Source organism: Cucurbita moschata, unplaced genomic scaffold (genome assembly GCF_002738365.1).
Source record: "Cucurbita moschata cultivar Rifu unplaced genomic scaffold, Cmos_1.0 Cmo_Scf00008, whole genome shotgun sequence".
In the NCBI taxonomy this organism is placed as follows: domain Eukaryota; kingdom Viridiplantae; phylum Streptophyta; class Magnoliopsida; order Cucurbitales; family Cucurbitaceae; genus Cucurbita; species Cucurbita moschata.
In genome coordinates this window covers 4,954,263-4,979,206 of record NW_019268524.1, presented here as the reverse complement: position 1 = coordinate 4,979,206, position 24,944 = coordinate 4,954,263, and the positions used below count along the sequence as shown (strand labels likewise).

General features: G+C 37.2%; 5 protein-coding genes and 2 non-coding genes across 14 annotated transcripts; 5 read left to right on the top strand and 2 right to left on the bottom strand.

Moving 5' to 3' along the window:
• The first annotated feature begins 905 nt into the window (after positions 1–905).
• TRNAM-CAU lies at positions 906–977 on the top strand. The gene has a single exon. It is a non-coding gene; the product is annotated as a tRNA-Met (tRNA).
• Positions 978–2,443: 1,466 nt separating this feature from the next.
• Positions 2,444–2,515, top strand: TRNAM-CAU. Its single transcript has one exon. It is a non-coding gene; the product is annotated as a tRNA-Met (tRNA).
• A 567-nt stretch (positions 2,516–3,082) lies between these two features.
• LOC111445865 (microtubule-associated protein TORTIFOLIA1-like) lies at positions 3,083–8,703 on the bottom strand. Of its 2 annotated transcripts, none has more exons than XM_023084386.1 (5): positions 7,632–8,703; positions 6,158–6,349; positions 5,187–5,286; positions 4,455–5,119; positions 3,083–4,386 (listed from the first exon to the last, which is right to left on the bottom strand). In XM_023084386.1, the coding sequence occupies exons 1-5, from the start codon at positions 8,340–8,342 to the stop codon at positions 3,334–3,336; spliced, it is 2,721 nt and encodes a 906-aa protein (XP_022940154.1). In that variant the 5' UTR covers positions 8,343–8,703; the 3' UTR covers positions 3,083–3,333. The 2 variants fall into 2 exon arrangements, with proteins under 2 accessions (XP_022940154.1, XP_022940155.1); XM_023084387.1 differs by having other exon boundaries at positions 4,455–5,110; positions 7,632–8,702.
• A 153-nt stretch (positions 8,704–8,856) lies between these two features.
• Positions 8,857–11,149, top strand: LOC111445874. 4 transcript variants are annotated; one of them, XM_023084399.1, is made up of 2 exons: positions 8,857–9,019; positions 10,233–11,149. In XM_023084399.1, exon 2 carries the CDS (start codon positions 10,347–10,349, stop codon positions 10,851–10,853), a length of 507 nt encoding a protein of 168 aa, XP_022940167.1. In that variant the 5' UTR covers positions 8,857–9,019; positions 10,233–10,346; the 3' UTR covers positions 10,854–11,149. The 4 variants fall into 4 exon arrangements, with proteins under 4 accessions (XP_022940167.1, XP_022940165.1, XP_022940166.1 ...); XM_023084397.1 differs by having other exon boundaries at positions 8,857–9,075; XM_023084398.1 differs by having other exon boundaries at positions 8,857–9,104.
• A 64-nt stretch (positions 11,150–11,213) lies between these two features.
• On the bottom strand, positions 11,214–14,176 carry LOC111445872 (chloroplastic lipocalin). Its single transcript, XM_023084393.1, has 5 exons — positions 13,960–14,176; positions 12,884–13,007; positions 12,242–12,472; positions 11,737–12,027; positions 11,214–11,621 (listed from the first exon to the last, which is right to left on the bottom strand). The coding sequence occupies exons 1-5, from the start codon at positions 14,031–14,033 to the stop codon at positions 11,343–11,345; spliced, it is 999 nt and encodes a 332-aa protein (XP_022940161.1). The 5' UTR covers positions 14,034–14,176; the 3' UTR covers positions 11,214–11,342.
• Positions 14,177–18,623: 4,447 nt separating this feature from the next.
• LOC111446716 (septum-promoting GTP-binding protein 1-like) lies at positions 18,624–21,329 on the top strand. Of its 2 annotated transcripts, none has more exons than XM_023085651.1 (6): positions 18,624–19,142; positions 19,237–19,357; positions 19,429–19,525; positions 19,614–19,653; positions 20,577–20,651; positions 20,738–21,329. In XM_023085651.1, the coding sequence occupies exons 1-6, from the start codon at positions 18,720–18,722 to the stop codon at positions 20,900–20,902; spliced, it is 921 nt and encodes a 306-aa protein (XP_022941419.1). In that variant the 5' UTR covers positions 18,624–18,719; the 3' UTR covers positions 20,903–21,329. The 2 variants fall into 2 exon arrangements, with proteins under 2 accessions (XP_022941419.1, XP_022941418.1); XM_023085650.1 differs by having other exon boundaries at positions 18,626–19,142; positions 20,577–20,660.
• Positions 21,330–21,463: 134 nt separating this feature from the next.
• LOC111445936 lies at positions 21,464–23,925 on the top strand. 3 transcript variants are annotated; one of them, XM_023084491.1, is made up of 4 exons: positions 21,464–21,716; positions 21,816–21,886; positions 21,976–22,046; positions 22,553–23,925. In XM_023084491.1, exon 4 carries the CDS (start codon positions 22,719–22,721, stop codon positions 23,709–23,711), a length of 993 nt encoding a protein of 330 aa, XP_022940259.1. In that variant the 5' UTR covers positions 21,464–21,716; positions 21,816–21,886; positions 21,976–22,046; positions 22,553–22,718; the 3' UTR covers positions 23,712–23,925. The 3 variants fall into 3 exon arrangements, with proteins under 3 accessions (XP_022940259.1, XP_022940258.1, XP_022940260.1); XM_023084490.1 differs by lacking the exons at positions 21,816–21,886; positions 21,976–22,046; XM_023084492.1 differs by lacking the exons at positions 21,464–21,716; positions 21,816–21,886 and having other exon boundaries at positions 21,965–22,046.
• The last annotated feature ends 1,019 nt before the right edge of the window (positions 23,926–24,944 follow it).

The window sequence follows — 24,944 nt, the reverse complement described above, 5'->3', positions numbered from 1 at the left end:
TGAATTGATGTTGTCGTTCGTCCGTGAGACTCTTGCCTTTATATAGAAAAATGTTAAATGTGTTGAAGTATTTAAAAATACTCAATATGTGACCTCATTGTTAAGGTCGAAAAATAAAATCATATGCCATCATGCTTCATGGTGAAACTACTTTTCATGACTCTCTATTAGACTCTACTTTCTTCTCTAGGTAAGTTGGCTAAAGACGGTTCATGCACGTGTTCATAAACCTACTAGGTGGGCTTTTAAACGTACCCACTAGATTTGACTAAAGGTTAGCGCATTCTCACATTTACAAGCGATTGGCGCAGATAATTGTTTTATGCTTCTAAGCATTAACTACAACTAAGTGAAATTTTTATGTAAGAAGAAAAAACAAGACTTCGTTAGATAGAGAAGATCACCAAGATTTCGTGATCTGCTGCCGAACTTTGCTAGATGTCAAAATAGCATATATTTGGGTAGGAAGAATTAACGACTACTCGTATTTCTATATAATACATTTTGAGGCATTTTAAGTCTACTAGGTATAAACATGATTTTACCGAAACGTCGTACTCTAATATTACAAGCTAATACAACAAGAAAGAAATAAATAAATATAACATATATATAAGAGTTTGGTCGCAAACAACACGTTTTGAACAAGCATGACCGTCACACTAGTCAGATGAAAAAAAAAATTTTATAGGATTCTCGCTCCAACTTTATAATATATGTTTTTTCCTTTTTTTTCTTTTTTTTTTTCATTTTAACACAATATTTATAATCAATCTGATAAAATTAAAGATAAATTTAAAAGAATATTGAAGAAAAAATAAAAAGGAACCAACATGCAACTACCAAGCATTATATTTAGAAAACCTTCATAGATATAAATAAAAAATATAAACTAAAATCAACAAATCAGAGTGGCGCAGCGGAAGCGTGGTGGGCCCATAACCCACAGGTCCCAGGATCGAAACCTGGCTCTGATAAAGAGAAGAAGGCTTCCGATTTTTTTTATTTTCGACCGATGTTTACTTTGTATGGGGTATTAATGGAATTGGGCCCGTTGGATTTAGAGGGCATTGGGCTTCGGCCTTTTGCTGAACCATCTAAGATAATATTAAATTTAAATTCATAAAACTTTTAAATTTCTCCCTTTTTTTATTTATTAAATTAAAAGCATAAGTTTCAAAATTATATTTTCAATTTTTAGTTTAATAAATTTGAAAATTTTTATTTATTTTTTAATTAATCTTTCCTTTCTCCATATTTATTAAAAATTTCTAAAAAAATTAAGATTAATTAGACACAAAATTAAAAATTAGAGATACAAATATATATTTTTTTAAATCTACAAATTTGAATTTGGTTAAAAAACGATATAAACACTAATATAAAATTAATGTATAAGTTTATAAATTTTTTTCTCTTTTTTTATATACATATATTTGATATTTCAAATTATTTAGTTATGGTATTATTTAAATTATTATTATTATTATTATTTAGCATTTAATTTGAACTTTTTAACTATTAATAGTTAGGTTGACTTTCTTTTACTTATACTAATAAATTCTTTTGTATATTAATATTAATGTTTATTTATTGTGTATTTGAACGTGTAAATGAATGTTAAATGATATTTTAATTTAGATGAGAAAATAGATGGAGATTATATAATTATTGTGTATTTGAACGTGTAACTGAGTGTTAAATGATATTTTAATTTAGACGAGAAAATAGATGGAGATTATATAATTAATTTAAGAAATTAAATGGGTATATAAAAGTAAGGAAGGAAATAAATAATGAACCCGACCAACTCAACCATCAATTTTTTAGGCTGTATTGATTTTTATCATTTATTCAAATTTTTGTTTTTAATAAATATAAAAATCTTAGTTACTTTATTTATTTATCTTCAAATTAATCAAGATTTACCTTAAATTCTAATATTTCGAAATTTTACTTTTCTAAAATGGTTAAAAATAAATTTTGAGGGGTAGAAGAATAAATAGTAAAAGAATAATTACGAAAGGAAATAAATATATGTACCTATGATTGTAGTTTAGCAAAATTGTATATTTTAAAATTAACAATAAATTTAGTTAGTTGAGGGTTTAGGATTTAAACCAATCTAGGTTAGAACTCAGAGTTAATCTAATTTTTTTTAAGTTATCAAGTCTTTTAAACACGAGCGTAAGTGGAATTTATTTCAAATTAACAAAATTAAAAAAAAATTAAAAAATATATGGATAAAATTATTTTTTAATAATATATATTTTATGAAGCAAGAACCATGCAATATGAAATATTAGTAAAAAGATGTATAATATGAATAAATAATTGAAAGTGAAAAAAAAAGGATTTAATTTTATTCTCATGTCGTTTAGATTTACTCAACGAATTGTTTAAAATTATATTATACTTTTAACTGTAGCCATTATTTCAATGAATCAGAGTGGCGCAGCGGAAGCGTGGTGGGCCCATAACCCACAGGTCCCAGGATCGAAACCTGGCTCTGATAGAGAAAGGCTTCCAACCACTATTTTTCCCTCCCTCTTCTGTTTTTGAGTTTTAACGAAACTGGGCCCATTGGACTTATGATATTGGGTTTGGGCTTTGTCCTGGGCCGCTGCCGGGAGCATCTTCGATAAATAATGATTTAATTAGAATTTAAAATAAAAAATGAAATAATTTGTGATGTTTTCTTTTTCTTTTTCAAAATAATACTAATACCATAGTTTATATAATAGTTTCTATCGAATAACATCGTTTCTATTACCATTAGTCTTAGTTTACACTAAAAAACCGATTAGTCATATCGTTCCTGTGTTAAAGCTTGGAGCGCTCGAAAAATATTCAAATCTTCAAACATTTCAACATAAGATTTTTTTAGCGTTTGATAAAACGGGTCTTCAACTTTCACCTTCTGAAAACCTCTTAGTTGTATGTACGAGTTTTTGTTCTACCAACTACAGTCTCACTGTACTCATAACATATTTTTACCTACGTAAAGCTTAAATAATATATAAGAATTTACAAAATTTCTGTTAAACTAATATCTTAAAACTCATTATTGTAATATATTAAATCCACTCGAAAATATTATTTTTAATCAATCGACTTATCATCTGCACCAGCTTTAACTAAGAGAAACGTCAAATTTTTTAACAAAATTAGTTAAATGCTAACCTAAAGCAATCAACAATTATAATAGCGTTCAATACTAATTTGAGGATAGTCTATTGGTTAAGACATATAGCTCGAGAAATCCGATGGGTAGAGGATAAGAACTAAGGCATTCGTGACTCGATTTTCGGGTTTTAGTTTCCATGATATACCCTATTGAAGTTGTCCAATATCAATTCTCCAAGCAGAGGCCAACTGTGACAAAAGTTGATGAGGTGAAGCCCCTTCCCAATCTTCAGGAGGTTCCATTGTCGAAGAAGCTTCATGAAAATTCAACAACACTTGTTTCTTCACCTTCATAGGAATCCCCACACATTCACCTCCATTCTCCATAACTATTTCTACCAACTCTTGAATCCAACATAAACATACGTCGAACAAGTTCGGCTCGACTACAAATTGCCCCACAGCGCACAAGATCTCGATGGCTATCTCGTTTGAAACTCGGTCGACCACGGGACCGGATCTTTCCATTAGCTTTATGAGCAAGATGTCGTCCCCTGTCGACAGGACTTCAGCATATGCTGTGTCCATATCACCTGCCTGGAGGGCGTCCATTGCATTAGTCCATGAACTCCATACGGGATCTCGTTCTCGACTGGCATTGTCGTCTGCAGTCAGTTCGGGAATCGCCACGTTCGGAGTCCTGGTTACTCCGTTGTCTTCCCCGGCCACCCGAATGGCTTCCAACGTTGCTTCGTCTTTTGATGCTTGCCAAACACTTCTAGCAGATGGCCCCTCACCAAGTCTTTTATCCCAGGCTCTTCTGCTACCACCTCCATTTTGGTCGCTTTCATGTTCTGATCTAGATGACCTATTGTCGATACCGCCATCTAACGGTCTCTTAGAGCCCATCTGCCCGTTTCTCGACACGTAAGCTGGATAATCTCTAGCTTCATTCACATCAGGTCTCCATCCAGCATTCCTTCCTCTCATGTTTGAACCAGTTCCTTCCGGTTGAATGAACCTCTCTCCGAACGAAACTCTCCCATCGTTGTTTCGTCCAAACTTGGCACCGGGGTAGTCCGAAAAACCACTATACTTGCCTAAATTCCGACTAGAAGAACCTTCAAATCCTAGAGCAAAATTACCTCTCCGGTTCGATGATACGGATAAATCACAGGCCATGTCTTCGACAACTCTCTCGAGTCCACGTACTCGATTTTCCAAAGTGATCATGCTATCATGAGAGCCTCCCATGAAATCCTGAGATATAGAACGCGTCAAATAACTATATCGAATTCGAGAACTAACCCCACATATAGCATATGTACCTGCAACATGTTCATCAAATGTGCCTGTTGTCTCTCCAGCTGCAATAGCTGCCTCTGGATAGCAGACCAACTTCCTTTGAAGTCCGAACGGGCACCTGAAGCTTCCCGTTGAGATATATCGTCATTTTGATCGTTCACATTGTATGCTCTTGTTCTGGCGTCTCGTCCATTTATTTTCCCCTCATGCCACTTATCATAGTCCTGCAGCTTAGCATGAGAAGCAGTTTCGCCTCGTTCGGAGACTCGAAACTTGTTGAATGCTCTCTGAAAATCATCAGAGTGCGTGTTTTCAACACGATTTGATCTTCTCCCAGCATTTGCATCATCCGACTCCGATTTCTCATCATTTGTGTTCGAAGAACTGGCGTGTCTCCGAGGAAGAACCACCTCCACGGGCAAATCCCCGGACCCTCTAGTTTCAAGTTTCTGAAAGAACTCTGGATTCAACTCTTTGTCAGTTAAAGCAGGTACTTTCTTCTTCAATATTACAGCTGCTTTATCCGAAATACTACTGCATTTGGTTTTCGAAGCTGAATTTGTAACGGGAACGGAATCCTCGGGTTTATCTTTGTCCAGCGACCTCGCTCCCTGCGGGGAATTTGCATTTTTAAGGTCGGACTTTTCTGATGACTGCGCTCGTTCATGATTTTCACCATCTGAAACATCTATGGCAAGAAAATCACATCAAAATGGAACAAGAGTAAGAGGAGACCAGGGAAAAATAAGGTACACCTTGAGATGCATTCTGGATTTCTGCAGCTCCATCTGTCTTCCCACCAAGTTTTTTCCATAGCTGTAGTGCTTCTGTCAAGCTATCACGAACAGGTTTTATCTGTCATAATAAACTGGGTACCATTACTCGAACATCATATATATTCTAAACGCCTTTTCCAGAACCTCGAGCACCTTTCCTCGAATATCTCGAGTTCTTATGACCAGGGCCATGGGAAAAAAATCGCCCGAAATGTGAACCAAAGAGATCTGTAAACCTCATTTCATTCCAAACATGAGTAGCATCAGAAACAGTCATTGTAACGACCTAAGTCTACCGCTAGTAGATATTGTCCTCTTTTAGCTTTCCCTTTTAGGCTTCCCCTCAAGGTTTTAAAACGCATATGCTAGGGAGAGGTTTCCACACCCTTATAAAGAATGTTTCATTCTCCTCCCCAACCGACGTGGGATCTCATAATCCACCCCCCTTCGGGGCCCAACGTTCTCACTGACACTCGTTCCCTTCTCCAATCGATGTGGGACTCCCTTCAGGGCTTAGCCTCCTCGCTGACACATCTCCTGGTGTCTGGCTCTGATATCATTTGTAACGGCCCAAGTCCATCGCTAGCAGATATTGTCCTCTTTGGGCTTCCCTTTAAAGTTTTAAAACGCGTATGCTAGAGAGAGGTTTCCACACCCTTATAAAGAATGTTTCGTTCTCCTCCCCCAACCGATGTGGGATCTCACAGTCATTGCTTTCGGACCAAATACCCCATAGAAAGGCCATTGATATCAATCATCCAAATAATTCAACTTTATCTTTATAAACAGCAGTCAAGCAGCCACTAAAATATGACCAAAAGCTTCAAGTTCAACCTCTCCATCTCACCACACACAGATTTGAAAAGTTCATATATAATAAAGCTTAAACAGAGATAGAGCAGGGTGAGTGAGATGCTTTATACAAAACACAAATGGAAGTAAAAAGTTACCTTGTCGAAACGGCAGGCCTCAAGTACTGCCAAAGTGGCGGCACCTCCATCTGTGATGACATTGCTTGAATGCAATGCTAGAGCACTTAGTGCATCAGCTGCTGCCTTGCGTGTTGCCCAATCAGTGCTCCCAAGCAACTCATGAATGCTTGGTAGCAAATGTTCTAAGCTCTGTTGTCCAATAGCACCAACCTAAAACAAGTTCCACAACCCTATTAACATAATTCATTATTGGTTTCTAATATAAGATAAACAATCCATCATACGTAGATATATTCGAATGAGCATGTTTCTTGTAAATTTTCTTTTGCCTCTTTAGTTACATGATTACTCATTATCTCCTATTCCCGTAAATAGTATCATATTTGCCTGTTCATGATTCTTTGTTCTTGTGAAAATATAGATAGTTTTGTGAAATCCCACATCGGTTGGAGAGGAGAACGAAACATTCTTTAAGGGTGTGAAAATCTCTCCCTAACAGATGCGTTTTAAAACCGTGAGGCTGACAGCGATATGTAACAAGCCAAAGCAGACAATATCTGCTGACGGTGGGCCTAGGCTGTTACAAATGGTATCAGAGCCAGACACCGAGCGGTGTGTTAGCAAGGACGTTGGGCCTCAATGGGGGTGTATTGTGAGATCCCATATCGGTTGGAGAGGAGAACGAAACATTCCTTATAAGGATATAGAAACTTCTCCCTAACAAACGCGTTTTAAAATTGTGAGGTTGATAGCGATACGTAATGGGACAAAGCAGACAATATCTACTAGCAGTGGGCTTGGACTGTTACAAATGGTATCAAAGCCAGACACCGAACGGTGTGCCAGCAAGGACGCTATAGGCCCCAAGGGGGGTGGACTGTGAGATCCCCACATCGGTTGGAAAGGAGAACGAAACATTCCTTATAAGGGTATAGAAACCTCTCCCTAACCGACGTGGTTTAAAACTATGAGGCTGACAACAATACGTAACGGGCCAAAGCGGACAATATCTACTAGCAGTGGGCTTGGAAGGTTACAAATGGTATCAGAGGCAAACACTGAACAGTGTGCCAGTGAGGACGCTAGGCCCCAAGGGGGATGGATTGTGAGATTTCACATCGGTCGAAGAGGAGAACGAAACATTCTTTATAAGTATGTGGAAACCTCTCCTTAACATACGCGTTTTAAAATTGTGAGGCTGACAGTGATACATAATAGACTAAAGCAAACAATATCTACAAGCGGTGGGCTTGGACGTTTACAAGTTTGTTCATCTTTTTCACATTGAAGTGACAGATCTTGATATCAAACTCAACTAGGTTTCTAAATAGCATGCTGCTGACTATCATCAGTTCTTCATGAATCTAAACTTAACTATCAAAATACTAACACCCACCTCTAAATATCATCAGTTCTTCATGAATCTAAACTTAACTTATCATACCATGATGCAAACATCAAGAAAATCAACTCTACACAGAGTAAAACGAACCTGTGATAGATTGGATACCACAGGAAGGAGTGAAGCCTTTGCCAAAAAATTTGGATTGTTGAGCAACTTACAGATCCTGGGGCAAAGCTTCTGAAACGCCGTGATGGGCGGACTAGCCGCACACTCCACCATCTTAGCCATACACAATGCAGCACCAGACTGAACCACCTTGTTCTGTTCTCCCATTGCCTCATACAGAGGTTTAACAAACAATGCAACAACAGAGCCAAGACCGCCATTATCACCACCAGAGCTATCCTCTTTCAAGAACTGCGCCGACAGTGCACCAATGGCATCTCTACACGCCTCCTTCACCCCAGAATCCGAATCCTTAACCCTCCTTATAATGTGGGCTATAATTTTAGTCAAATGGGTCGAAGTAGAATCGCTATGAGTAGCACAAACAACCGTTAGAAGCCGCAATGACTCTTTCTTCACAGCGGGTTTAGGGTCAGCAGAGGAGTCATAGAGACAATTGAGAAGCATAGGAATAGCTTCCGGGGAAATGGACTGGATAATTTTCTCCAAGTCTTCAATGGCGATCTGGTGGGTATCTCGATCGGAGAGCTTAGAGAGAGCAGTGAGGATTCTTTGCTTGAGTTCAACCATGGCGAGATGGGATGACAGAGAAGAAGCCGAGGATCTTGATATGGGTGGCGACTGATTTGGGGGTTTTGAGGGTTTCGACGACTTGGGTGCTTGAGAACTCATTTTGATGAACAACAACAATGGCGGAGACTCGTTCAAAGCATCAATGTAGGTTAAGGAACAAGAAGAAGAAAATTAGCAGGATTCGAATTGGGTCAGCAATCAAAGTTGAAATGAGGGCTAAACCCACGAAGCTCTTACGAATTGAAAGCAAAAACGAGACCTATATGACTGTTTTAACTGCTTTTTCCCGCAAGATTCAAAGTTCTCATGGATAATTCTACAAGAAATGACCCGATTAATGCCAAAATCATAAGACCCACTAAGCCAAATGGAGTTGTTGATAATGGGAGGCGTTAAATAAGGAAGAACAACAACAAAAATGGGGATAGAAAGTGGAAACCACGTTCATATTCATGCTCGAACTTCATAAATTTATTGGAGAAATCTCTATATATTTGGCTCACCTTATATTATAATGTAAAGATCAACCACAAGAATGATTAACTAATTATTATTACTTTATTTAAAAAAATAAAAAAATAAATAAATGAATTTTTACATTTACAAAAAATGGGAAAAATGGATATTACGAAAATAAAAATGGTGGCGAAAGCGAGGAGGATAACCCAACTTTTTTCGAGCCGAAAATTGCAGTGAGGTTCACGTTTTAGTGTCTACCAACTTGAGATCTCAATCACTCAAGAACACACCCACCTCTGGTTTCCCCTGTTTTTGTGGTTCGTTTCGTTTTCTTCCCTTCTTGGCTGCGGATTTTGCTGATATTCTCTTCTGGGTTTGTTCTATTTCTCACTCTCGTGATCGGTGAAGTGTTTTTTCTCTTGATTTTTTCAGTTTCTGTTGATTAATAGATATCGATTATGATTCTTTTGGGGTTTCTTTTGTTCTTGTGAAGTGATTTATGGCTTGATTCTTTCTTCTTTGGCACATCTTTTGAATGGTTTTGGTGAGTAACCTTTATTGGTGATTGAAGCTCGCTAGCTATGGCTGTTGATGTATTTAGTGAGGCTCCTTAAGCTTAATGGAATGATACCAATTGTGGGTTTCGTTTTTGTGGATAACTCCTAATCTTAATGGAATGATACCAATTGTGTGGGGCAGGAGGGTGTTTTCCCATGAAACTAATGCCTTATGGATAGCAAATATGGCTTCCTTCCTATGTATAGATGCCACTTTTGTTGGCAATGGCGCCTACCTATTTCGGTGAAAATGTGTGAGATCCCATTTCGGTTCGAGAGGGAACGAAGCATTCCTTATAAGGGTGTAAAAATCTCTCCCTAGTAGATGCGTTTTAAAACTTTGAGATGAAACCTAGAAGGGAAAGCCCGAGAACAATATCTGCTAGTGGTAGGACTAGGATTGAGCTGTTACAAAATGATCCTTGTTATTTGCATCATTTGCTTGAGTTTATAACTATTTCGAGTTTCGGTAGGAGATGTGAATTGTGTTCGTTAATGAGAGGTTTGATAGATTCGATATAGATCCTTTTGTGAATGCTTTTCTAACCTCTACCATCTTTTCCTTGCAAAAAACTCCCCCATTTCTGGATGAGGGGCCTTCCCCATTGTTGTTTCATGTTAGCTTTTTGCTTTTCTAGAAACAGTTCAACCATTCCATTCTGTCACCGTCACTCTTTGTATGCCCACACCGGATATGAACCGAAATGTCTCACGACGTTTTAAACCCAACTCAGGAACATACTCGTTCTGCTCCTTCCGTTCCTATGTCTTCTGGTTTTCTCCTCCCTGTATGATTCTCTAGTGGATTGATTATGAAATTGATGTCTCTGATCTTCAAGTAGAGCACAGGTTTCATGCTTTAACTTCAAGTATAAATTTATCCGCTCATGAGTTACCGAGTCTCGCACAGCTCTAATCAGTAGGATCGCCTGCGTTACGATCAATTCTTATCATTCGCTCTCTTTTTTTTCAGGAGAAGATACACTAGCAGGCTGTCAGATTACTCGAAACCTTGTCGTTTTTCACGGCAAGTCTCGAAGGTGTTCCTCCTTCCTCGTGGGAGATACTTGCTCACCTGACATAAAACATGGTTCTAAAACTGCAATCTACCAAAGGTGGCGGAGGATCCATCAAGGTTGGAGCGACCGGAACGATTAGTTCGTTGATGACAAGGGAATTAGAGACGATGAGATCCGGCCCCAAGAAGTTGGTCACGTCCAAAAACAAATCTTCATCAGCTACTTCAGCTAGTTCATTTGCTGCTTCCATTCCTAAAAGACTGCAACAAAGCAAATCATTTGATGAGGTAAACAATGGTAGAAGATATAGTACTGTTAATAGCAGAAGCTTTGGGAACTCTCATAACACTACTAAGGCCGCTGGTTCGAGGGATGTCCACCGGATACCAATGCTTGGTTCTGATACTCATGCCAATGAAAATGGCTATAGAGACAAACCAGAAAGGAAAGGACTTAGAGCAGTTGCAATTGTGGACGTAAAGTGCAATAACCCTGATAAAGCTTGGGCTAGCCGTCCTCTATCAAGTCGACTCCGAAAACTCGGGTTTTCGAAGCTGTCTGAAACCTTTGCTTGACTCTTCAATGAACATTGCAGACCTATAGGCTGCTTTCTATCAGAATCTTTGTAGTTTTAAGGTTTCAAATGATGTATAGAAGGATCTGTAAGGGAGGCTGTGAGTCTCATCGATCGACCCGAAGTCGACGGTTGATTGCATTATAACGCATCAAACTCGTGCCTGGGTGGGTTCAAAAGAAAGCTAGCTTGGTTTTGTTATTTGACATGTTCAGATAATCATGTATGACGTCAACTTATAGTTCAACTAGTTCAAATATTCAATCATGAAGTCAGAAGTTCGAATCGTTTTATCTCTACCTGAATCTTTGTTCATATTATTCTCGAGTTTTCTCTAATATGATCGATATATCCAACGAAATGCTAGCAACAGGCTTCCCACCTTTACTTGAATTTCATTTAAATCAATCATCAATGATGAATGAGGATTGAATCATGATCAGTTTCTTGGACATATAAACACAGAGCGCTCAATAACTGAGCCACAAAACTACTTGAAATAGAGCTCTAAAAGCTTTTTGAAAGTATCAAATACACTAGTGAAGGGGTTGAGTGCAATAGGAGCATCTAGCCCAAGATCTGGAAACTGGTTTGTCAAAGCCTGTTGCATTCCAGACATTGACATCATTGCAGCTAGCTGACTGTTTGACATTACTTCACAATCTTGAGGAGTGTCCTTGATTTTACTTGGATCATACCCGAAATTCGCCAAGTACGACTTGTACTTCTCTATGAATTCGGGTCCCGGGTTCGGCGTTCTTGAATAGATCTGTTAGATTTTGTGTCCAAAAGAATCAAACAAAACAGTTCAAATAGAAGATGGGCAGCTTAGTTGCTGCTGATCATGTTTCGAAACTCAAGAACATAAGCAATTTGAAATTTACCTGAACAAAACTAAGGTCTTTTGCACCAGAAACTAAAGCAAAGTTGTCATAATCAGTTGCAATGACATCATACGGCTCCTTAGGGATAAATGGCAATGTTGGAAAGCGTAGGTAACATTTCTCCTTGATCATCTCCCGGTTTTCCAGCTCGGTTGCGTTTTTTTGTAGATCTTCCTCTGAAAGGCACTGAACTCTTCCTCTTATCCCAGTTATATATCCGTCCGGGCTTCCATGAACACAAAAGGTATCTACTTGTATCGCCGGTGTCGCCATATCAAACGTGTATACACCCTGCATAAGTATGGTTGCTATTACTAAATTGACTAAACTGAATCATATGGCTGTTGAACTGCAAGTGATTGATAATTAACATCATTCGAACGAGCGATTAAGTTCTTGAATAGATCTGTTAGATTAAGTTCATATATATCATTCGATCGGTTGGTTCCAATTCCAAGAGATGGGGAAACTAAGCCTATAAGCTACACCAACCAGTCAAGCTCACCTGGGTGCAGTGGCAGTCTTCCTGACCTTGTCCAGCAAATCCACGTTTAAGCGAAGCAACTTCGAACCATCTTCCGGAGTACCTAACAGGATCGAAATTTTTTGCTGTCATCCCTCTCATCATCATCAATCTCCCTCCATCAGAATCACTCTCAAACGGAAGGCTTGCAGTACTCTCTGCACTTGCAAGATGGTAAAAGTTTTCGTGACGAGATAGATCGGCTGAGATAGCCTGATCAAGAAACCAGTGTAAGAGACAGGACGCTTTGGTTCTATACATAAAGTTCATCACATCATTTATATCTTCAAGCATTCGAAACTATTATTGTGCCAAGGATTGTTGGGGGGAATCCCACATTGGCTAATATAGGGAATGATCATGGGTTTATAAAAGTAAGGAATACATCTCCATTGGTACGAGACCTTTTAGGGAAGCCCAAAGCAAAGCCAATGAGATCTTATGCTCAAAGTGGATAATATCATACTATTGTGGAGAGTCGTGATTCCTAACATATTGCACATAAAGGACCCATATATATAGTATGAATCAACTGGACTGAATCTCATGGAATCGAAGCTTTTAAGCGGAATCGTGACTACTATGCTAATGTTATTCTTATAATAACATCTTCCATTGACTAACCTGGTTTGGTTGAGTGAGGAATATCAATGAAGCAGCAAATCCAGATAGTACATGCTGGGACACAAGCTTTCTTAGAGGAGGTTGCTCAATATTGTTTTTCAATATTACTTTGCTATGCATTCCCCTGTATGAGAAAAAAGAACACAAACCATTTGAAAAAAAGAATTCGAGAAACGAATCAGTAGCTGATAGAATGGATCATCAATTTGTTTGAACCAACAGTCATGATCAGAATGCTGAGAGAATCGAAAGTAACATAAACAAACAAGCATTTCATTGCTATCACAATCACAAGTAACTAAGTTATCCAACGTATCGGTTTGAACTTCCTAGATCATGTGTCCAATTCCATCACTAATATCAGCTGCACATCAAACTCGAATAATAAACTGTAACAGTTCAAGGCTGCCGCTAGTAGATATTGTCCGCTTTGACCCGTTACATATTGTCTACTAGAGAGAAGTTTCCACGCCCTTATAAAAATGTTTTGTTCTCCTCTCCAACCGATGTGGGATCTCACAATCCACCCCCATTGGAGGCTTAGCGTCTTCGCTGGCACACCGCCCGGTGTCTAACTCTAATACCATTTGTAACGGCCAAAGCCTACCACTAGTAGATATTGTCCGCTTTAGCCCGCTATGTATCGCCGTCGGCCTCACGGTTTTAGAAAGCATCTACTAGGGAGAAGTTTCCACACCCTAGTATGGAATGCTTTGTTCCACTCTTCATGGGATCTCACAAAACCGTCTGTAATCAATGAATTTGATCACCCTACTGAATGCAACCACAGTTCTAAATAAAAATTCACTTCTCATTTTCAAAACCTAAGAAATAACTTCAAATTCTTGTATTAAACCTGTATATTCTAGATCAAATTACAGTCCAACAATCCAGAACCTGGTTCGAAATTTCCGAATGCCAACACAAATTCCCGAAAAACACGAATACAATTACAATTAAAAACGAACTCAGACAAATAAAAAGCAGAACTAAACACAAATCCAACCTCCCTCTAAAACACCAGAAACTGCAAAGATTAATGGAGACAAGATGAAGAATATGGAAAATTATGGTACCTGGAGGAGGTAGGAGGAGAAGAACAGCATTGGAGAAGAAATGAGGCTGATGAATGGAGAAGAATCTGCACCATTTTCCAATTAGAATGCTCTTTTTCCGCCGAGTTTCAAGCTTCCTGTGAGAGCAATTTGTCAAACATTGCCATTTTTGTTGCTTTGTTCTGCTTCGAGCCTTCATCAACAGTTGATCAAAACTCGAAAATATCTCGAAATACGGCGCCGTATTGATGCTCGTGTTGTGATTTTCAAACTTTTTCTAGAACAAAAACACCCACACAATTTTGTATTTGTCCAAAAAAAAAAAAAAACTATATATATATATATAGTTTTTTTTTTAATTTTTTAAAATATTTTTACTTAAAAAATAAATTCAAAAAATGTTATATATATAAATTTTTTAATTTTTTAAAAATATTTTTACTTACAATATTTAAAAATTTTAAAAGTAAATTAACATATTTTACCTCTGTAAAAAATAAATTCAAAAAATATTTTTACCATTAATATTTTAACGAAAACTATTTATCGGTACTATATAAATTATTTTTAATTTTTTTTTATTGTTGCTTTTAAAAGCCCGTGAATATTTTTAAAATATGTTTTTTTAAAAATATTATTATTATTATTATTTTTTTTAGCGTAAGGATCTTGGGCCCGATCAATTGGGCTTAGACCCAATATTTAGGTTATTTTCAAATTGGTCCTTGTTAAGTTACTAATTTACATATTCAGTTGGATGGGTCAAATTTGTAAATATGAATAAGTTGAGTCCCATATATCAAACATCTAAGTAACATGTTTGCATAGTCAATTACTTTATCTTTTAAACTTTAACAAAAATTTAAATGAATTAACTAAGAATTTTAAAAAGATTAAGGATGAAAATGTAATTTTAAAAATATCAACGACCAACGTAAAAGAGACTAAATTTTGTATATTTTATCATGTAAAAATAATGCGTCAATAAATATTTTTGAAAACACAGCGAAAAAATAAAAAAAATTATTGAAAAGTTTAATAATATTCAATTGGTATGCTCGAGATATTGGTTGACTTTTTAATTTTATGACGGTGACGTTGAATCGTTCGATCTAATTACATTTTTTCAAATTGCTGGTTAAGCTATCACTACTGTCAATAAAAAAGTCATGTAATTCTTTTAATTAAATACAATTTAATATTTGAATATAACTCGACTATGTAATTTTGTGTCTAATTGAAATATAATACCAAACTATATAATAAAATTTTATTATAAGGAAATATAGTTTGTTGGGCTATATTTTTTATGGCCCATACTTTGGTCTTTCTCACCTACTATGTGACCAAATGCATGTTAGGTAACATATCAATTCAAATAAAAATAGGGTGACGTCGATTTCATAATTCAAAACATAAGATGTTTTTTTTAATGATGTTACAATTTGAACATAGCTCAATTTATTTGAATATTTTATTATATATATGATTCGAACATCATGAAAACTTTTTAGAAGAAAAATAAAAAATTTATGTACAAAGAGATCGAATAGTGTAATTTTTAGAAAATAAATTAAATTCTTCGATTAATAATTATTATTTTTAAATTAATTGAGTACATTTATTGAATTAATGGAATTAATTATTTAGAGTATGATTATATTAACAAAATTCAACATGATGAGACATGTTCTTTATTTTTATATTTGATCAAATTTATATTGTATGGGGAAATGTTTTTAATTCAAGCATGGAAAAGGAAAGCCATTTTTTTTTAATTTATATAAATAAAAAGTCAAATATTTTATTAAAACAAACTTCAAAGGGAATTATGGTTTTAAATATTCTAATGAAAGAAATTTCTCTCTTAATATTATTTAAAATTGTTTGTTGAGTTGACCATTTCAATTTCAATCATCAATATCTTTTTATTTCTATTATTAAGGGGTAGTTTTGTAAATTGGAGCACGTGACACTTGAAGTGAATTGAAGCCGAAATTTTTTTGAAGGAATTTCTCGAGCAAGCTAGAGAAAACTATTAAAAGTCGAGAGATCTCACTATTTGTTTCGATTCTATATTTTTGTTACCTGTCACTGATCCCATCAGATCTCACGAGATCGAGTGAAGGGAGGAAGAAAGGGATAAGCGACTCGAGAATAGCAACATGAGAGGGCTTGTAACACCCCTCCTTCTTCCTCACGTCTTGTAACGGCCCAGATCCACCGCTAGAAGATAGGTTTTCCCTTTCGGGCTTGCCCTCAAAGTTTTTAAACGCGTCTGCTAGGGGAAGGTTTCCACACGCTTATAAAAGGTGATTTGTTCTTCTCCCCCAACCAATGTGGGACATCACAATCTACCCCCCTTCGGGGCCCAGCGTCCTCGCTGGCACTCTTTCTTTCCTCCAATCGATGTGGGACCACTCCCAAATCCACCCCTCTTTGGGGCCAGCATCCTTACTGGCACAACGCCTCGTGTCTACCCCCTTCGGGGAACAGCGAGAAGGCTGACACATCGTCCGGTGTCTGGCTCTGATACTATTTGTAACGGGCCAGATCCACTGCTAGCAGATATTGTCCTCTTTAGACTGATTGTGATGTCCCACGTCGGTTGGGGAGGAGAACAAATAAAGTTGAAAAGAATTAAAAGTCACTATCTATACCAATAAGGTACACTTTCTTTTTCGGCGGCTCAATCATAAAAGTGCTTGCTTGGAGAAATTCTATATTGATTAATATTTTAAAAATTTTAAAAAATGCACGTGAGTGGGGACAAAATATTATAGAACGACTCATGTTGGTTTATGAGGATAATTTTTTACCCTTAGAAACGAAGAGTAGGTAACGTGGTCATGTCGCATGTCACAGTCATGCTTGTCCAAGTCATGTTGCCCATGGCTACATGCCCTGAAACTCTTGCCTTGTACCACTTTATTGCTTTCTTTTATACTGCTTTCATGTTGTATTATTTTCTTCTTGTTTTTTTTTTCTTGAAATATGACGTTTCGGCGAAATCATGACTATGCATGATAGACATGAAATGCCTCAAAATGTACCGTAGGAGATGTAACTAGTTGTCAATTTTTAATTTTTTAAATTTTTAATTTTTTAATTTTTTAATTTTATATTTAATATGTTTTGGATTATTAGACTGCTTTAAAAATTCTTAAATTTATTAAACACAAAATTAAGCAGGTTGAAAATAAGAGCTATCAATTTTGTGCATATTTTTTTTTGTTACATATTTTTAATAAGTTTGTAATGTCGATAAATTTATGGTATTAATCCATTGATTTAACGTTTATGTTGCATTGTAAGCGATTAATTTAGAGTCTTTCATAAAATTTCATGATATATGAAATAACTAAAATACTTTAACGATGTTCATCATTGACGATCACTGTGTAATCACTACTGAGTATCATCTATAACAGCAACAATCATCTGATGACTATTGTCAACGTACGACAATTTTTGGCGATTGATAACTGTTTCTCACAATCAACAACAACCATTTTCAGTGATCGACTTCACCTCCGATAACTATTTTAAGTGATGATCTATAATAGCCATTTGTAGTAATTCTAGTTCGGGTCGGTCAAGTCGTATATAACCTAACATGTTTTTAATTCTAAATGTTCTTATAATAATTAAAAAAAAAACTTTTTTTTTTTTTAAGAACCATTCAAATTATAAGGAGAAATTAGGAGAGTAGGAAAAAATGGAAACGACAAGACAACGAAATTGATGGGCTGTGTCAGCCGTGTGTTTCGGACATGCACTTGCACGGTGTCGCGCTCGCAATCCATCGACGTTGACCCAAACGTCGCCTTTCGCGTTTCGCCCACCAACATTGGAAGCCGCCGATTTGGACTATCTCAAACACCACCCAATTTTTTTCTTCATTTTTTTCATTCTTTTAAGGTTTAATTATAAAATACAACGATTCTTAAAATACAACGATTAGATGAGAAGCACGTCTGGTTCATTAATATCTCCAAAATATTTATTTAGTAATTATGATAAAATATTATTAAAATATCATATCGTGTGTATATAAAGAATAATTGATTGGATATAGACAATTTTAATAAGATTTTATTATTAAATAAGAATTCATTTATTTATTTGTTTCGTCTATTTTAATTCTTTTACTATCCCTTGTTAGTACTGAGAAATAGAGAAAGCTTCGTTGGTCGTGTATTAAAGGAAAAGAACATAAAAAAAAAAAAAAAATCAAACCATCCAATAAGAGAGAATAAAAACTTGGGTTGAAACCCGAGTAGAGAAATGAAAAATACTATCTATGCTGACATGATACACCTTCTTCTTCAGTGGCTCAATCATAAGAACTCAATGGTTAAACGTGCTTTACTTAGAGTAATTCTATGTTGGGTGATCTTTTAAAAAAATTTCTGTCATATATGTGAATGAGAACAAAACATGTTGTATGACTCGTGTTGGTCTGTGAAGATAGTCTTATAGAGACAAGAAATAAGTAATGTGAGTGACCATATTGTAAAAGATACAACGAAATGGTAGGGTCATTAGGTGTCGAATCCGTACAACTTGAATGTAGCTCATATTAATATTTACCTATCTATATTTTAGATTAAAAAACTAGATTTAATATTTAAAATTTAAGAAATTTTGAAGAAATAAATATGGATATATAAAAAAGAAACAAGAACAAAAACCGGGTCAACTGTTCGTTGTTGTTGCTGGTCGAGTCTCGTACTTTAGCTTCATTGAAATTTCTTGGGAAAAGCGCCAAATGCCCACAAATGCACCACATCGACAAATCCAACGCCGCGGCCACTGAAATCAATGGCGAAAACAAGAACAAACGCCGCCATCTCCCTTCGCTTTTCACCTCCAAACTGAACAATGAAGCCGCCGCTGCCGCCATGACCAAGCTATGCCGGAGACTCGTCCGGTGGAGGCTCATCGAACGGATCTCCTTTGTCCGTCACTTCTTCCGCTTCATCTGGGATAGGGTTTTCGCTTGTTCTTCCGCAAGAACCCCCAAAAAGTATCGCCGCTTCTCCCATCGGTCCCCACCGGCCGCCACGGATGGTGGATCGTCGCCGGAGTATCCGACGACTAGCGGCGGGTTTGATTCCGATTCTGATTTCGATTCCGCGGAGTTGGTTCCTCTCAAGATTAGCCTCTTGGGGGATTGCCAGATTGGGAAAACAAGCTTCGTGGTAAACTTTTCTTTCTAATTTCTAACTTCCCCTGCTGTTTTTTTTCTCTCTCTTTCTAATCCTTTTGTTTGTTCGTTCTTTTAATCTCGATTAGGTCAAGTATGTGGGCGATGAACAGGAGAGAAATAGCTTACAGATGAGCGGAATAAACCTAATGAACAAAACACTCAGTATCCAAAATGCTCTGATTTCGTTCAGTATTTGGGATGTTAAAGGTAAATTTAAACTTCCCCGGTTTCTTGAAGATTTCTGAAGAAAAATTTCTAATACGAGTAGTTCGATGAAGGTGATAGCAGTTCACAAGATCAACTTCCGTTGGCCTGCAAAGATGCTGTGGCGATCTTGTTCATGTTCGATCTTACAAGTCGTCGAACTCTAAACAGGTCTACTTCGTTCAAAATCTTGTTGTTCTTGCTTGAAATGGGAAATTTGAGTTCATTTTTTGTTCGATTTTGTGTTTGATCTTTGCAGTATTGTTGATTGGTATACAGAAGCGAGGAAATGGAACCAGGTAAAGTATTTGATTCCATTTTTAGCCATTGATTTCTTTCCTTCTACTGAATTCTGTCATTAAGATGCTTTTATTGCTAATGATGAGCACTAAGTGTTTGATAAAAGTCCTGTGAGAATTTATGAGAAAGGGATGTGAGGCTTTTCTTTTAGCTTTTGAATTTGTGAACCTCTGAATGGTGACTTCTTCTTCACCTAACTTGTTTGTGAAGAAAATGGTTTGGGATTACTTGTTAGGAGATGTTTCGGACATCGTTCGCTTTCTATATTTGGATTGTAAAAGAAAAACTGGTCATAAATTCTGAGTTCGTCTACGTTGAGCTCGTGAGTTTGTTTATACGTCTATGTTGTTCTTCGGTTCGGTTTAAGAATCGAAGCTTATGTTCTGTACATGAGTTTGTTTATCATAGGCTACATGAACCATATTTCATAAACTTGAGACTGGTTAAACTCATGAAATGTAACTGCCCAACTCTACCGCTAGCAAATATTGTCCTCTTTGAAGGGCCTCCCCTCAAGGTTTTAAAATGCGTCCACTAGAGAGTGGTTTCCACATCCTTAAGAATGTTTCGTTCCCCTCTTTAACCAATGTGGTATCTCACAATCCACCACCCTTGGGGGCCCAACGTCCTCACTGACACACCGCTTGGTGTCTGGCTCTGATAGCATTTGTAATAGTCCAAGCCTACCACTAGCAAATATTGTTGTCTTTGAACTTTCCCTTCCGGGCTTACTCTTGAGGTTTTAAAACGCGTTTCCTAGGAAGAGGTTTCCACGCCCTTATTAACAATACTTCGTTCTCCTCTCCAACCGACGTGGGATCTCACATGAAACCTCTTATAAGTCAATTCATAAGACATGTTTTTCAAAGCCAACTACCGAACAGCCTCGAGTAATTCGTGGGTCGACTCTTGTTTATTGCAGACAGCCATTCCCATCCTGATAGGAACCAAATTTGATGACTTTGTTAGACTTCCTCCAGATTTGCAGTGGACAATTGTGAGTCTGGTAAATCCTTATCAATCTTCTGTGTCTTTTTGTTTGTTCATCAAACTCTTCTCTGATTGTTGATTTTGTGTTCATAGGCAAGAGCTTATGCACGAGTCATGAAGGCTACACTGTTCTTCTCCAGCTCCGTTCACAACATCAATGTCAATAAGATCTTCAAGTTCATTGCCGCCAAGCTCTTCGACGTCCCATGGTCTGTCGAGCGGAATCTCACCATTGGAGAGCCAATCGTCGACTTCTAACTTTCGTTACATCCGACCTGATTTCGATGTACATACGATACGACAGAATCAATCCGACTTTCTTTTTACTCAATGACAGAGCACATTTGCTTGCGTTAAAGGGATGGTATGAAAAGGCAGCACTAAAAGATTCTGGTGGCGCAAACTATTCTTAACTTTTGGGAGACACAATCCAAGGAGGAAGCAACACAACTGTCATGTCCAACTTCCATGTGATTTGGTGTCTTGGAAGTTAGCATATGTTTTTTTTTCTTCTCGAAGCTAACCCGAAAGCGAACGATATTTGATGACATTTAGTTAGTCGGGTCTGTATAGATTGACATTATGAGATTGAACTCGAGGTATTTTTAAGGTATAAATTTGCTAAAACTATAGGTTACATTAGGAGGTCACGACCTTCGTGTGAACTCGAGCTTTTATCTTTGAATGAGGGATGTGGTGTTACTACGTTAGTCATTCATATATGAATTATGTTCGTGAGAGTTGGCAGAGGTATGAATTTATGAGGGGTGTACATCCAACCCGACAACCCCGACTAACCAAACGTGGCCATTTATTTATAAGTAAGAAATAAGATAAATTTTTATTGGGCTTAATAGATGTCGGCTCAAAAAAAGAAAGTGGCAGAAGCCCAAGGTTTCTGGTCCAAACAACAAAACCAAGTCTCAAAATATCGCCTAAACCCTCGCCGTTCTGATCTTCCCGCGATTGGACATTTTGCTACGACGACCCAAGGCTTAACGTGGAGCCACTAACCATCAAGGACTCGTTGCTGCTGTTTCGCTCTCATTCATATTTCTCCGCTATTCAACCGGTAAGCTTACTGTTCTTTCGCTCTTTTCCGGCCACAATTTTCCAGTGGTATTGTGTTCATTGCTATTAGGAATAACTGAGCTCTTCGATTGCACTACAGAATTGAGAAATGTTGTTGTTCTGTAAAGGAATGGAGGTGTTGGAAATCATTGCGAACATCTAGGCATGAATGTGAGGATTATTTATTTATTTATTTGGATTTAGTTGCGCATATGAGCAATTGCTATTAGAAATAACTGAGCTCTTCGATTGCACTACAGAATTGAGAAATGTTGTTGTTCTGTAAAGGAATGGAGGTGTTGGAAATCATTGCGAACATCTAGGCATGAATGTGAGGATTATTTATTTATTTATTTGGATTTAGTTGCGCATATGAGAAATTTCTTTTGTGAATGGTCTGTCGTGTTTGTTCAAGGCATGTTGCCTACGATTGTGTGTTAGATGTTTCGATCATGTTTGTTTGTTCAAGGCATGTTGCCTATGATCGTGTGTCAGATGTTCCGATCCGATCATGTTTGTTTAGGACATGTTGTTTATGGTTGCATGACTCTTCCAAATTCCTTTTACTTGCTTTCTTGTTAGATAGACTTTTACTGTTATTGTTGTATCAATACGAGAGTGTACTACTAGTCATCAAAATCATGTCTACACCGGTTAGGGCTAAATGTCTCAAAATGTATTATAGGAGATATGATTAGTTGTCAATTCTTCTTATCCCAATTGTATGCTATCAAAGTTGTGGTCGTTTCTTTTTCGCTTTTAGCATATAATGTTGATTTGTTTCAAATTGTTTTCAACGCATTTCTTTGCTCACGTTTTGTAAAACGTTTCATCCAGGCTCGATCATACGTGAAGGTTGTCTGCAAAGTTCGACTTCCATACAGCTGACTTGTTTGTCGGGTTAGAACAGGTGCTGCACAATCGTTGTCCCACTGCTACAAGAGTGCGATTGTGACTAGTGGTATCAAAGTCGAGTCGGCTCCTTGAATCGTTGTACACAAATATGTCCAGTGCAAAACAATTGGGCAAGTCCCAGGCTGACCGATTGGTAAAGATTGAAGATCAATTACTCTACTCGAATGAAGTTCTTGATAGAATGAAGCTTTTGGAGTCTTGCATGAATGAGATTGCTACTAAAGCCGACAAGATCAACGAGATGACATGCCGCCTTGAAGCAATGTCTGTCCAAGAATTAATGATTAGGGTCGAGACCCTAGAAGAAAAGGCCGCAACTGTTGGTGGTTTCGAGTATGGGGATAGCTCGACAGACTTTGTTGCCCGAATGGAAGAACGCATCGAGGACTTAAATGATAATCAACAAACAATTGTTCAGATGGTCTCAGAAATGTCTAAAGGTATGAGAGCAACCATTGGAGTGGTCAAGGCTGAAGTGGCGGATTTGAACACCAAACTAAACGTCACCATGAGAGCAGTAGAAAACCAAACCCCAGTTGGGGGTGTAATCCAATACATCAAGCTAAAAGTCCCAGAGCCCAAGCCCTTCTGTGGGGATCGAGATGCCAAGGCTTTAGAGAACTTTATCTTTGACTTCGAACAGTACTTTCGAGCTACAAATACCGTGGCAGAAGAAATGAAGGTCACAGTGGCAACAATGTATCTAGCCGACTATGCAAAGGTGTGGTGGAGATCCAAGTACATGGACATTCAAGATGGTCGATGTACTGTGGACACTTGGGAGAGCTTAAAACAAGAACTCCGCTCTAAGTTCATCCCACACAATATCGAGACAATTGCAAGAAGGAAATTAACGGAGCTGAGGCATACTAACAATATCCTAGACTACGTTAAGCAGTTTTCTGAGATTATGTTAGATATTCATGATATGTCTGAAACAGACAAGGTCTTCCATTTTGTTAATGGGCTGAAGCCGTGGGCGAAAACCAAACTCTACGAACAAAGAGTTCAAGACCTTTCCACAGCCTATGTTACCGCCGAACATCTGTTTGATCTTAGATCGATCAATCCCAATACATAAGGAGGAACTAAACTTCCACAAGTGGAGGTAATAACACGTCGGGAAAGTTAGGAGAAGTGACAGAATGACGCTTTTATTTTCGGTATGACTTTTTTGATAATTTACTTCATTCCATACTTCCATGGTTTCATCTTTTGGTGTGATGTATTTGCCAGCAAACTCCTATTTATGGTCTATCATACATATCTTAATGTTCTAATGTGTTCCCCTTTGTGATTCCCTGAGATTATATTGCTGAATGATTCTCAACATATTTGATTATCTTTGCTATTTGAATGAGTAAGCTGAAAAAGGAGTGGCAGACATTCCTACTCATCATCCGCCCTGCAGCAACCAAGATGCTGTCATCCACTTCAGGTAATCTGTCGTTTACTTGCACGGTCACGTAGGCCTAACTTAATGTATTATACAGCGATTTAACTCATCGAATTATATGCTATCAATACCATGATTGTCTCGTATTTGTTTGTTATTCTACGACATGGCTTTCAAAATGTTTTTCAAAATCTCTCGGTCCCTTTTAGAAGACTTTTAAAAAAAAAAAAAAAATGATGTTGTTCATGTCAATGATGGCTCGAATTTGAGTTGGTTAACTTACTAGTTAGTGTGAGTAAGTGGTACACAATCATCTTGCAAATTCCGTAAAAGTGCAATTGTGACGCCATGCTACCAAAATAGTTTTCTTCTCTTGACAGGTGAAATGACTCTTGGGATGGTATTTCTTGCTTTGGTCAAGCTTCCCCTCTATAGGGCCATGTCGTGTTCACCTGGTATCAACGTACCATAGATTTAATGTTCCATGAATTTCTTAGGTAATCAAATGTAGTATGGTTGGATTATTCATGCCCGAAAAACTTAGGCTTAGGGTTAGGCTATTTGTGGGATTTGACATCCCATGCTTTAATCATTCATACTCGTAACAATCTGAGACGAATTGGTTCGATATTAGTTAGTTGATGTCTAATTGTTGTCTTCTCCAATGGATGAGACGTTATGACCTCTTACAAACCAACCATGTAGTTTGTTATAATCAATAAAATTGCCAAAGAATAAATCCCATCCTAAATAATAATTTTATTAGGATAAACTCAAAAGATTTTCGTTCAGATTATTCAAATAGTTTCGATTTTGTCCATTTTCAATCTTTTTTCTATGCTATGAATTTGAAAATTTTAATTTGGTTCTTATCAATCCGTCTTTTGCTTCATCTCAAAAAACTTTACAATAAAGGCT